The 13,105-nt window shown below is 40.2% G+C and overlaps 1 protein-coding gene across 5 annotated transcripts in view; it reads left to right on the forward strand.

Annotated features, from left to right (window-relative positions):
- Window positions 1-13,105, forward strand: part of LOC125770018 (uncharacterized) — a 33,578-nt gene that overhangs the window by 5,855 nt on the left and 14,618 nt on the right. For all 5 annotated transcript variants that reach the window (XM_049439164.1, XM_049439160.1, XM_049439161.1 and 2 more), the window contains exon 3: window positions 7,558-7,706. In XM_049439164.1, the coding sequence (XP_049295121.1) occupies window positions 7,558-7,706 (149 nt within the window). The remainder of the gene's footprint in view (window positions 1-7,557; window positions 7,707-13,105) is intronic.

Raw genomic sequence — 13,105 nt, forward strand, 5'->3', positions numbered from 1 at the left:
TTGCAGCCCGGGCGGTATTGGCTACCGGGACTAGCGGCTACCGGTCGATTACAGTTGATTTGACAGGCCGTTTACGTTTGATACGATGGTGGTGGGACCGGTTTTTTCGACAGCGACATAATTTATTGTGAAGTGCGTGAGAAAAGTCAAACGGAAGCAAAAGAAACGGAGTAAAAGGGGCATGTTTCGAAAACGAACTTGAGTTATGCCCTAATTGAAACATAATGATGTGAGAAAGATTAAGATATCAAACCACTGTGACAGATGCTGTAGACTTAATAACTTGACAAACGGTTGTGGGTTGTTGGGTGTTTTAAAATGTTTTGTTTTTCAAATTTTAAAACATAATTTGATCACATATTTATTTGTGTATAAAATGTGCTTATTACAACAAGTTTTCTGTTCGCAAACAAAGAATATGAGAGAAGCAAAAGAATTGCAAAAAAATTGAAGAATTTCGTCATCAATCACCGTGTTGTTATCACAATGAATTGTGGTTGATGATGATGACCTCACCTTTTGCCGCCCGGGGGGCACGGATTCAGATGATCGATGAAGTAGTTTAAACACTAACGTAGAATGAGAGTCCTCTTAGTTGCACTAATGAGACTTAAACAAGGCCTCAAAGGAAAGATTGAAAGATCAGTAATTAGGAGTGCTTTTCGGTGGAACAGAATGCTCTCATATTAAAGTGTCTTTAGTCAATGTCTTAGACCTTAGACTGATCAGATATTGAGGACGTATAATTTATTCTGTTTTGTAGTAGGACATGTAGGACTTTAGATCGAAAAAAGTAAGTAATTGCTAGGTTCTCGTTATATCCTTCGTCAGCTGACGAAAGGTGACTCCTTGGTCACCTATACGTTGGGTAGTCTATTGATCGTAGTCCAACACAGACATCAGGTAGTGACGGCTGATTTAAGCCATTGAAGTTTATGCCTACTGCTTGAAACCATCCTCAAAAGCAAATCTTATCTTCAGATAACTTCATGTATAGAAAGTTTGAGCTTTCTTAGACATCCCTTTTAGACAATGTGTCGTATGCAGTACTGCAATGGTAATGGAAGGACTTCTTGGAAAAACTAAATATTTGGAGAGAAATTTCACAGTCCAAGATGAATAAACGTAAAGTTCTGGGACTCAGCGCTATTTCCAAGGATTTAGACATAATTTCAACAGAGGACAGTACAGGACTTTCTGTACTAAATTTAAGTTTGTAAAAACTATGGATGTGCTGGAGGACCGTCTATGGTTGATAAAAATACACCTAGAAGACTGAATTGTTCTTCCAAATAAAGTTGTGGAAGTGGAGTTGATTTTAGATAAGTTTAAGCTTCTGATGGTAAAACCTAAGACAAAAATCCCATCTTAATGACGTCGTTTGAATAATCCGGATAATTTTCATTATAAAAAGATAGTTGGTGATTATTGATAGCTTTTCAAAGAAGGCATTAAAACACCCTCCTTTTAGGTAGGAATCATAACCTCAGGAGTTTTACACACTAAACCCAAGCGAATATGGCATCTTCCCACCAACGGCTTAAGCGTGTTCGTTGCGGTTTTAAAAGTCAAGCGCGCTTCCACTCTGCTTACCCAGTGGTAGTGCGGCCTGTTACGGATTAGGTGCGGTTGTGTGTGTCAGGTTGTGAATTATTACAAAGCATTCGTCAACCACTGGACCACCGCTTGAAACCGCAGCTAATCTGCCCGTGCACTGGCCAGATCGCGCTAATCGAGCCGCATCGTGCTAACCACCTTCTGGTAACCGTAGCTTCGCACACCCGTTTCGCTTTATATGACATTGTCCAACGGTTCGCGAAACCTGCGAACCGGGTGTAAAGTGAAGGAAAGAAAATGACCATCGGTAGAGTCAGCGCTGCTTGTGCGCTGCCCAGATCGTAGTCATTGACCTGTCCCATGTTCTGTACCAGAAATGGGGTTGGTTTGTGCTTCAAGAACGTCTCAAGACGCCGGTTTCTGTAGTTTGAGCCGATATCGACCGAATCGGTAAATCTTCCAATGTGTTACCCAGTATGGGCTATCCTTCGAGCGACTTCGTGCGTGTTCGTGAAGATATTGCCTAGGATATCAAGTCTTCTTAAGACCTTAACTGTTTCCCTTATCTGGGAGAACTCGCATGTTTCCTTTCTTATTTGGATTTTGCACATAACAAACCTTCTTCTTTGCATCTCCTTCTATTATTCCATCTGGAACCTGAGTTTGCGCTTATCGACCATTCATTAATCATCGAAATACGGGATGAAATCAGGTGGAGGGTCGATTGGTCGTAAGAGGCGTTAATTGCGTTTCCTTGGTGTATGTGGTTTGCTGCAAGGGGCTGCTCACAAACCAACTTTCTGCTCTTTAAAGTGATGATGGCCGGTCTGATCGACGGTCTGCTATGGCTAAATCAAGCGACCCCGACAGGTTATGAAAAAGCCGGTTTTTGCGGTTATCCACGTGCCGGCCCCGCAAAACTCAACCTGCCATATTTCGGCATGTTGCTTATTGCTTGTTTCCTTTTCGACTTGTGGACGTGTCCTTGACCTGATCGGTGTTCTGATAGGGGTAAGACGTGTTGGTAAGAATCTCTCAGACAACACAAAACCGAACCGAATGTTAAAACCGCAAACCGAAGCTGGGTTTTTGGGGGGTTTTCTTTTTTTGCTGAATGCCCCATTCCCATCGTTGGGTGTGTTCTTTCGTTGCCACTTGTAAAATTCGTTTCACCAGCAAAGGAAGAGCTAGGGAAGAAGAATTAAATATCCCCCAGTACCCTTCTTAAAAATGTTCTAATTTGGTCGGCAAATTCTTGTGGTTTGATGCCCGGAACTGGTTGAATTCCGCGAGAAAGTTTCAGGTTTTGCTTTTGCTATTAATGGTGAGAAATTAAGAGTTTACAAAAAAGAGGACTTACAATTAAATGCATTAGTGTTGCACTTAAAAATTATTGTCCTGTTCCTGGGTATGAGAATACTTTCGACATTAAATCAGACACGGCAAAATGAAACGGACAGCATCCAGGATCCACGAAACTCCGAGGCTGATGCCAACAACAACGACTGCCAGCGATACTTTCTGCCGCCATTTGCGTTCCATAAATCAACGCTAGCGCTCTAAATCTGTGTACTTTTTCGTTGTTGCTGCACAGTGTTGCCTTTTTTATTGCGTCATTTCCGATGTCCATTGGCCGCTGGAGGCTGTGGATACGCAATATCCGCAAGCGAACGCCAGGGTCGTCGGCCGCAGGATAGCAATCAACACGCACACACACACACGTGGAGTACGTTCCGCAGAATGTGTTCAAAAATTTGTGTTTGCTTACTGGCCAGCCAGGCCAGAAGCCGGACCAGCCAACATTGGCGTCCTGCCGACTGTTGTGCGGTGGGGTTGTCGCTGGTTTCGGGACGGGGTAGTAGCCCGTGCCATTCGTGCCATTTGTGAAGAGCCGTGGCTCCACGGTGGCTGGCCTGGTCGGCTTCAAGCTTAGTGTCGTGCCGCAGGAAAGTCGTACCGGAATGGAAAGGATTGTCCTGCACAGTTGGTCCGGACCGAACCGACAAAGGTTGCAGTTTTGTGCAATCGACAACAAAACCTGGAACAAGCGAGAAAGGATGACCCAGACTTTTGGAAGCGGACTGGTGAACGGGTATTGTTTAACTGGTCAGTACGACTGTTCGACCAGACTGGGCTCGGTCTGGTATTCTTGTTTTAAAATGATCACTCCATTGCCCACCCGGGTACGAGGTACGGCCGGACCAAATGTGCAATGTGTTCGGGATTTCCTCTTTTTTTTGTTCTTTGAATGTCTTTTTTCTATTAAATAGCGGGACGGAGAAAAAACAAAGGATAAGGAACCTGGGGAGGCAGTCGGTTGGTTTATGTTGCCTTTCAGTGGTTGTCAACAATTGTCGTCCTGTGTTGTTTGTCTGTTAACGGATTCATGTGCAGGCACGAATGGGACTACCTTTTTGTGGGACGGCCCCGGGCGAAGGGAAGCCATCGATGATGGTGTGGAGCGGAACGATGTTCGAACGAGTGTTTAATTATATCTAAACCGTACAGGCTATGGAATTGGGTATGAATGGTACGAAAATGGATCGAGTCGATAAGGATGTAGATAGGAAACGTACTAAAGTAAACGTGCATCTCATGAAATTGAGATTTGCATTTTTAAGTTTAAATAATTTTTTTTAAACTTAATTATGTTATTTTTTTTTTGGCTTTTTAAAGACTTATTTTTTACTACATAACGAAATAGCTTTTTCTTGCTACGGGGGAAACGGTCGGAATGGGATTTGAACCCCTGTCTTGTTTAATCGGTTTATCTCATAAACTCGCTTTATGAAGTAAACCTTTTAACTTAATATTAATAATTTTTTTTAATGTTGAGATGTTTAACTTCATAACAATCTTCTATTTTATTTATCTATATCTTAGTAGTTTTTTTCATGGATTTTAATTACATTTGATTTTGTTAAGATATTTATATTTCCTTAGTTATTTGCATTTGATTAGATTTTTGACCATTTTTTTGTAAAATCTCATACTAAAAATCTTCTTTATCTTAATTTTATTACTTATTTGTACAGTGGTCCTATTTAATTTTTTTTTCGTTCTATCGAAATCATATAAACTCATCTTTAGAACTTCAGAATGTGATTAGATTTTGGAAAAGTAAATTGTCTAAAAAAATCTTAAAAGTAAAATAAAGACTTCGGTGTAATAAATATTTAAGAATATATACAAGAAAATATTACTGGACCAAACATTATTTATATTTTGCTGAGATTATTTAGGCAAAAGTTCTTAGCAAAAAAAAGCTTCAGCTAAGAGCTTTTGCCTAAATAATACCAGTGAAATGTAAATCATATTAGGTCCCTTAATATGTTACTAATATTTAGCTGAAGTTTTTTACTACTCAAATAAAACTTCTAACGACAGCGATCTATATAATCTTTAATTGAAATCTTCAGGCTTAGTAAATTATTTTAAATTCATATTAAACATTTTATTCATTACTGTAATTAAACACATAAAATGACATATAATAAAAGTATACAAAAGTAATTCAATATATTGCAAAACATATGATACAAAGCTACAGGAAATGATCAACTACTTGTATAAACTAGTCTTCTAGCATTAACTCTGGACAAACCGGGTATCCAAAGTCCACAACACAACGGGGCAATTGTCAGCAACAGAAGCCGAACTGATTTGCGTTCCGTCCACCCACGGATGGCTCTTTACTCAGCGCACTACATATATAGCTTAATTCTATTATGAGCGTACTTTCAATTTTTAATCCACCCACCGCAGCCAGAAAGCCGATGCGAATGTTGGCATTCCGCGGTCACTTTCCTTTCCTCGGGGGTTGGCAAATTGTTTGAACATTGTGAACATTTTTCCCCCTTTCCAAGAATTCACCTATTGGATGGTAAGGTGGCCATGCATAGGAAGGAAACATTGGGGTATCGTCGCCTGCAATTGAACGCGATATCGCGTTGAGGTAGAAAATGTAAATTATTTATTCATGAGTTTGTTTTAGGGGGCCATTGCTACGTGCAATAATGAAACTGACGGGTTATGGTAGTGATTTTTCCCGATTTTCCAAACCCAACCGTTTCAACCAACCAGGTGACTATCAAAACCCGTCCGTGGTTTGGACCTGCGAAAGATCACCACAGCAATTCGAGGTCCTGGCTTCCGGGGGAGTTGGTTTGTTCATAGGTGGCATTGTTTTGTTCAAACGATCGTGGCACGATGAACCACCATCCACCAGCGAAGGGATTTAAATTTTGTGCCAGCCGCGTTTTGTGTGAAGGTGCACCATACCCTGGGAAGGAGGTCGGTTGGAAAATTGAAAATATGTTTTCGGCACCGTAAATCGGCACACGTTTGGCACACGGTGTGTATCGGCTGCGTTGGCGTTGATTTTCCCGTACCTGCTAAATTGCAAATGTTGTTTACTTACTCGCAAAGGACAACACAATCAGTGCCACTTGCACAGTAGAATTTTGGAATTGGGGATGGAGATCACGAAACAGTGCTTCGAATAGTGTATAATTATGGTTTTTGTGGATGAATTGATCACGGTGGTAAACTGGGGGCAAACATGGTAAATAGAAAAGATTTTGCAAAAGGATTTTTGGTGATTTGCAGGGGTAAAACACAAAAGAGAGAGTTAATAAATAATTTTTCAAATATAGAAGGTAGGAAAAAGGTTTAATTTAATTATTTAACGTCAATTGGAGTGTCTTTTTTTACCAACTCATACGCACTTTAATGCAGGAATCGTTAAGGAGGACGGCTGGAAGAAGCTTTAAAATGAAAATGCTCATCATAAGTCCGTGTAAATCCAACGTAATAGCCAATCATTTAGTTGCTTAACCGTTTCATGTTTCAATTTATCACTGTCTGGAAGGATATTTTATATATTTAGCGCACCCGTTTTATGGTTCGGAATTTCCGTCCTTCATCTTTCTTTCTGCTTCTGCACCGAAGGAAGGTTTGTTACAATCGATGGCAGGTTGGGAACGATCGAGTCGAGAGCGTTTAAGTTCATGAAAAATTGCTACTATTTGTTTAATCGCGCTTTATCTACGGAACCGGGATCGGAATGTTGCATCTGGTAGGCAAAAACGGTTCATTATTGTAAGTTTAAATTTAACGAACATTATTAATGCAAACGGTGCGCAACATCCGTTGAAAAGGATGTTCCTTTTCTCATTAACGAGGAATACTTTTGTTTCCTTTTTTTTGTTTTACTTGTCCACCATTCAATCGTTCCGTTCCGTGTACGTGATGTGAGGTTGAAGCTTTTTGCTCGTTCGTACTGCATTGTGCATCGTGGAGTTGAATGAGAGACCGAAAGGATTTTGCATTGTTTTGTTGCACCGTCGTTCCACGTCTCATTATTTATCTCTCTTTCCGTGTGTAACGTGACGGTGACGTAAAAAACGCCGTTGACACATGCGGATGCAGCCCGGATGCAGTCGATCAATCGCCGTCTGTTGCCGGCGGGCACGTTCAATCAACCCGGTAGTATCCTTTTGTCTGTGGTAGAAAATTAAATTGTCATCTTTAGCGGTAGCGATTATCGGGTTTCCCGCCTTTTTTTGTCACGGTAAATGTAGTATGTGTTACGGCCCTTCTGGAGCGATGTATAATCGGGTGTAAAAATAACTAATTTTTTACCATCCGTTGCCTTTTGAAGGATGTGCATTGAAATTTTGAAATTTTAATTGAATTTTTGAACTTAAATTAAATACCACAAAGTAACTCATAATCATATCCTTTCATTGGGATTCCTTTGCAAATATGTACGTTTGAAGTAATGATGCTTAAATAATGATGGAAATACATGTGCATCTCCTACACTGACATGCTAAGAATTGCGTTTTTTAAATATAATTTTACCTTCCATTAAATTCGTTTATTTTCCTTTTTTTTCTTTCATTTCGATATTCTTCGTTCCATTGGCACGCACTAATGAACGGGATGTTTTACCTCTCCCCGGGGGGAATTGTGGATCGGCAATTGCAAAACCGGTAGCCACCGCCACAGCTGGAATTAATTACTTGCCTGGCGAACTCGTCGACGCTGAACGTGACCACGAAGCACTGTGACTGTGAAACTTACTCGTGTAAGGACCTGCTAGCTAGCTCCAGTCCATCTCCACTCAACTACATCCAGCCGAAGAGGTAAGTTCTACGGGTGGAGCACGTATACGACAGTGTCAGGCAGCCATCGCTTTTTCGGACATCACCATTACCGGACGTCACTAATGAGCGACCGGTGGCTTTCGAAACCTGGGCCTACCAGTACCTGTGGGTGGTTTGGCTTTGTAACGTATGGTTGGATATTGGGGTGGTTTCCGGTTTGGATTCTCGCCTGCATCGGCACGCGTGTCCTTGCGGTGATGGAAGTTTGTCGAGAGCTGCGCTAAGAGCGAATCGAAGACACCTGGCACTTGGTAGGGTTAAACCGAGTTCGGTTAATGTTTCGTGTGAGTTGTGTGAATAGTTTAATATATCAGCATCTGGAAATACCACCACGCAGTACGTGTTGCGGTTTCACCATGATGAAGAGGGGGATTTTGCAAAGTTTCCTTTGACAGTTAGCAGATGCCCTTTGGAGCCGGGAGAGCAATTCCTGCATGTACTGAGGTCCATTTAAATTAACTATGTTGAATCTAGCATGAAGATGGGATTCGTTTCCACTTACTCACAGCTATGACATGAGGCTTTTGGCATTCACATAAATATTCTATAGCCGCGACTATCATCAAAGATGTTGCGTTGAGTTGTAAATCAATGGAAATGGACCGTAGAGACGTCGGCACTTACATATGCGGTTGGAATTATACTTGTCAAACATACGTTCACAAACGTAAAGGGAGGCGTATTTTGAGTAGAGTTTTGAGTAGCTTAAACAAAAAGGCAACAAAAATGAAAACAAATGCTTATCACTTACACATTCTTAGTTTTTTCTACTTTCCCTATAATAGTTTAAAAAACAGCTTAATTATTTTTCGTACTTTGCTATTCCGATTAAAACGTCTTGAGTTTAAATGATGAAACGTCTGATTTTGCTTGTCAGACGTTTGAGTGCCCTAATAGTGGTGACGTATCGTATAACGTAACGTATAACGTTTTATTTCTACAGAAAAGTATGCAGAATATTATGAAAATAAGAATTCTATATACTTCAAAACATAAATTTCGAATTCTACACCCTTCACACACACATAAAGCATTATTATTAAAGTCGTTAAAATACACTCTTTGGTCCACGATCGATGGCAGCTTTCTTAAGTCCATCTCTCACGCTGAATTATCGCACATTAATGCACCGGTTTCGGTCGTACCTCTTATCGTCACGTTAACAAATAAGCAGCAAATAAATGACCCTGCTCATCTTCACGTTGGGACACGTGCAACGGACCATTTTCCCGTTTGCATTTCCGATCCGTAGCTCTCCAAGATGCATCGCCTTAACCCGTTGCCTGATTGCGTCATCAATGCTGCTAATCCTGTGCACACATCCAAACCATCGCTTTTGTATCAGCCCCGGTGCCGAGATGCCAGGACCCATGCCGAGATGGTAGCTGCTTTGATTGTGAAATTAATAAATTGATTGCTTAGCTGTTACCTTCCACTGTTACCTGCCTGCCTTTACCGTCATTCAACCAACAGAAGGATGTACATTGACCGACCGGCTGCTAATTGTGCTTTACGCGAGATCGCGTGTTGATTTACAAGTCCATAAATTTATGCACCCGCTGGTAATGCCGGTGATAATGTTGGATGCGCTACACGGAAGCGGCCAGGATGCAGTTTACATCCTTGCGCATTTGCCAACAGCAAGGGCGAAGGGTTTTTTGGGATCTGGAACGCGGTGCGGTTGTGACGGTTGTGTTGGACCGTGCGATAACGCGAACGCCTTGTTGTTTGCGCTGGCAGGGAATTAATGGGTGTTTGATTATTATTATTTCTTATCCATTAGCTCTCAAACGTGCACATCGTACCTTGCGGCCGATGGAACGATGGATGGTTTTGTGCATTTTTAACCTACGGGTGGACAGGAAGATATTTGTTGAAGTGATGGGAGGTTAGATTATCTTTTTTTTAAAATAAGGTAATAGTTATTGTTTTGAAGAGATCATTTCTGGATTGTTTTCAAGTTGAACTAGAATATATCGAAGTAGATCTGGAATCTTTCCCAATTTCAGAACCTTTTTGATAGCTTAAACCTCTCTTTAATTCCTGAGTTACTTAAGTTATTGAAAAAGCTCTGCAAATATCTGAGTAAAGAAGGCTTTGAGCAAAATCATTTTCAACTTGCTAAGATTCTCGAAAATAAGAAGTACTCCAGATTATCTCCACAGTATCTAGATCAACTTGAAAAGAACCCAGAAAAGGGTATAAACTCGGAAACCAACTATATTTTCCAAAGGCATCTTCTGAAGTCCTTCTGCACATCGAAGGGTTAGCGTAAATCAAATTGTATCTCAGGCTTTGTAACCACGACAGTACAAGAAGGCTTTCGGATTTGTTGATGATGTAGTACCATGAGGCAGTACCGCATGATTTCACCTTGTCGGGAAGTTTGTCGATTGTCGTGATAAAGGTTTACCGCTGACGCTCGACAAAGCCCCCCGCGAACGAACTTTGAGCGTTGTGTGCAAGATGATGATGTCGTCTTTGTTAAGCAATAATAAAGCAAAATCGTACATTTTTTTATTAAAGCTTTGTGAGAGCTTTGTGAGTTTGAAATTTTGTTTCGTTTTCTTCTTAGGAGTGTAAATTTTCCTCATATTAAATATAAAATTTATTGAGTTGCTTTTTTTTTGGTAACAAAACATATGATCGACACGATATGTGTATTCAGCGAGCCTGTTATCGTGCTTCGCCACAGTTGCTTGATCATAAATTATCATCAAAATACCATAACTCTTACCGTGTGCGTGTGGTTTTACGTCCCGACCGCTTGATGTCCGCGTTTTGTGCTTGGTGGGCAAATTTTCTCATTTCATCAGTCACCTCCCACTGCGGGTTTTGTGAGCGTTCGATGGAACGCTCAATCATTCATCAACGATGGGCTCGTGTGCGTGTGACTTCCAACGGACTACGGAGTGTGCCTATTACGCCTGTAAACGACAGCATATCAGCGAGATGGAAAAAGCATCTTTGCCCCACTATGGTTAGTGAGGGAGGGAGTGATGATAACCTACCTACTACTGCACATGATCACAGGATCGTAACGATGATGGTAACAGCAATTTCGATGGATTAGCCGGTACATTGGCGTTAAAACAACTATGTCGAGCAGGGCTTAAAACATGGAACGCCACGAAGAACGAGCCACTTACGGGGCTAATGCATACGCTTTAATTCACAATCTCGTACGGTAACGCAACCGCTCGGTGGACAGTGTGGCACCAGTACACCAGTCAGGATGGATTGAGATGGACGGGATAAATGAATCTGTTGTGTAGATTCATCTTCCCTGGATAAAACGTAATTTTCTGCCACAAAAGCCATGTTGGACTATCAAACTCATTCGCTAGTGAAAGTAAAGAATGCATATTTTTATTACAAAAATTGGAATTCTTCTTAACAAAATTTAAATTTTAACAAGGTTTTTATTTATATTGGTGAATGGCAAATAGAGAATTTGTAAAAATATTGTGCACATATATGCAATTTTTAGAACTTACAGATTTTCAGGGAATTTTCCCAATGTGTACGCAATCCATTTTCCATGCATCCGTAGCGCCAGCCGGACAGCTTCTCGATTGATATGATGAAAGGATTCAATCCACGGCCTAAAACTTGAAAGCGGTTTCCATGGGTCGATCCCATCACTGCAGCGCTTGTTCCGTCCTTGGGCAGCTGACGCTATCGTACCAGTACGAATGGATTGTATTCATGTACGCGACACCATCGATGCTGACGATATCGATATCACCTGGTGTTCGTGCTTCCGGTGTTCTACATTCGGAACCGCCCAGCACTGTATGGAAGCCCACGGAACGAAGGATTGTCCTAGGTTTACCATTCCATGTAAGGGGATGATTTTGTTCAAATATCAATTTAATTAATTCATACATAATAAATCAAACCCATGCAATCAGTGGCTCGGGTATCGCCGTACAGCCGTTGAGTGGATGTTCGAAAGCTGCGTCCATCCGTTTGACGTATCGCTGTCATTCAAAGCGTGCTCGAATGAATTTGAAAGTGATTTTCTCCAGCATATAAAACCCTGTCCAGGCTTGATCTATGGTTGATTAGGCTACCTCGAATTTTGTGCTTTTTTTTTGTTGGACGGCAATTTCAACGACTTCCAATCGATATCCATTTCAATGGCGTTGATGAAGGTCAGTTGTCTGTGCACCGGGTGTGATTGTTCGTAAAATTTGCTTTCTATTCTACTGTAGAAAAACGAGACGCAGAGATGTGGAATTGATTTCATCGTATGGTTCACGAATTTAAATTGATTTCATGTGAAGCTGGATGCGTTTATTGGGGTCATTCTAACGCTTCATTTAACGGGAATTTCGTTGATGGAAAGAAAAGTTTTTGACGTTTTGTGTTCTGTTGTTTGTCTAGTGTAATTTTGGTTTAGATTGCAATTTTTGAGAAAATCAATAAAAAACCTGTTTGATTAATGTCCTTCGAGATTGAGAAATACACTGGTGGAAATAACTGTAACCAGACTTTCTAATTGATAGTTTAAGTTGAGTCTTTTTTGAGTAGTTGAAATTGAAGTTGAGTGCGCCTATAAATGACTAAAAGTAATAATTACACCATAAAAATACTCCAATGTCCATACAAATCAAAACAATAATGATAGCAAAGCTTAAGTACATGCGATTTATCGCTTTATGTCTCCGAACCACCTGTCTTAGTCCTTATGCTTTCCGAAGTATTCCTTGTTTTCATCTACCTTAGTCTCTCTTTCTCAGAGATCTCAAAGAAACATAAATGTTTCAAAATCTATTTAAACTTACAACCAAGCATCCAATTGTGTGATATTGCCTTACTTCATTTTAGTTTGTAGAAGTCTCCAAGACTTAGAACAAATGAAATGCTTCATGATAGACAGATTATTAATTTACAAGACAATTACCATGTCATACACACCTCTATATAATTTTTCATTAATTATGCTAGAATATCCTCTAACTTCAATATTTTCTTTCAAGTTGAAGCGATTGGTAGTTTCGACATCTAAGTTTATACCTATCCAAATTCTTATAGTAAAACACTAAAAATTTCTTATCTCAGTGTCAGTCTAGTCTGAGATTAGTCTAGTTTAAGTTAAAGATTTATTTCCATTTATGAAATACATTTACCCTGGAGATGATGAATCTAACGAGGTGGATAGATACAGTTTCAATTAAAATTATTTCTTTAAAAATTCGACTTAAAAGCGACTCTTCAATTGCATCAAATGTTTCATTCTTGAGAATGACGATACAATTAACACACAGCTTAAGCTTTGAGGTTAGCTCTAACTGTTTAATACCACTAAATATTGAATCGAAGTCCTCGAATTGTATATATTTCATCAACTAAATTCATTACATTATTGAGCT

This window comes from Anopheles funestus, chromosome 3RL (genome assembly GCF_943734845.2).
Source record: "Anopheles funestus chromosome 3RL, idAnoFuneDA-416_04, whole genome shotgun sequence".
Lineage (NCBI taxonomy): Eukaryota > Metazoa > Arthropoda > Insecta > Diptera > Culicidae > Anopheles > Anopheles funestus.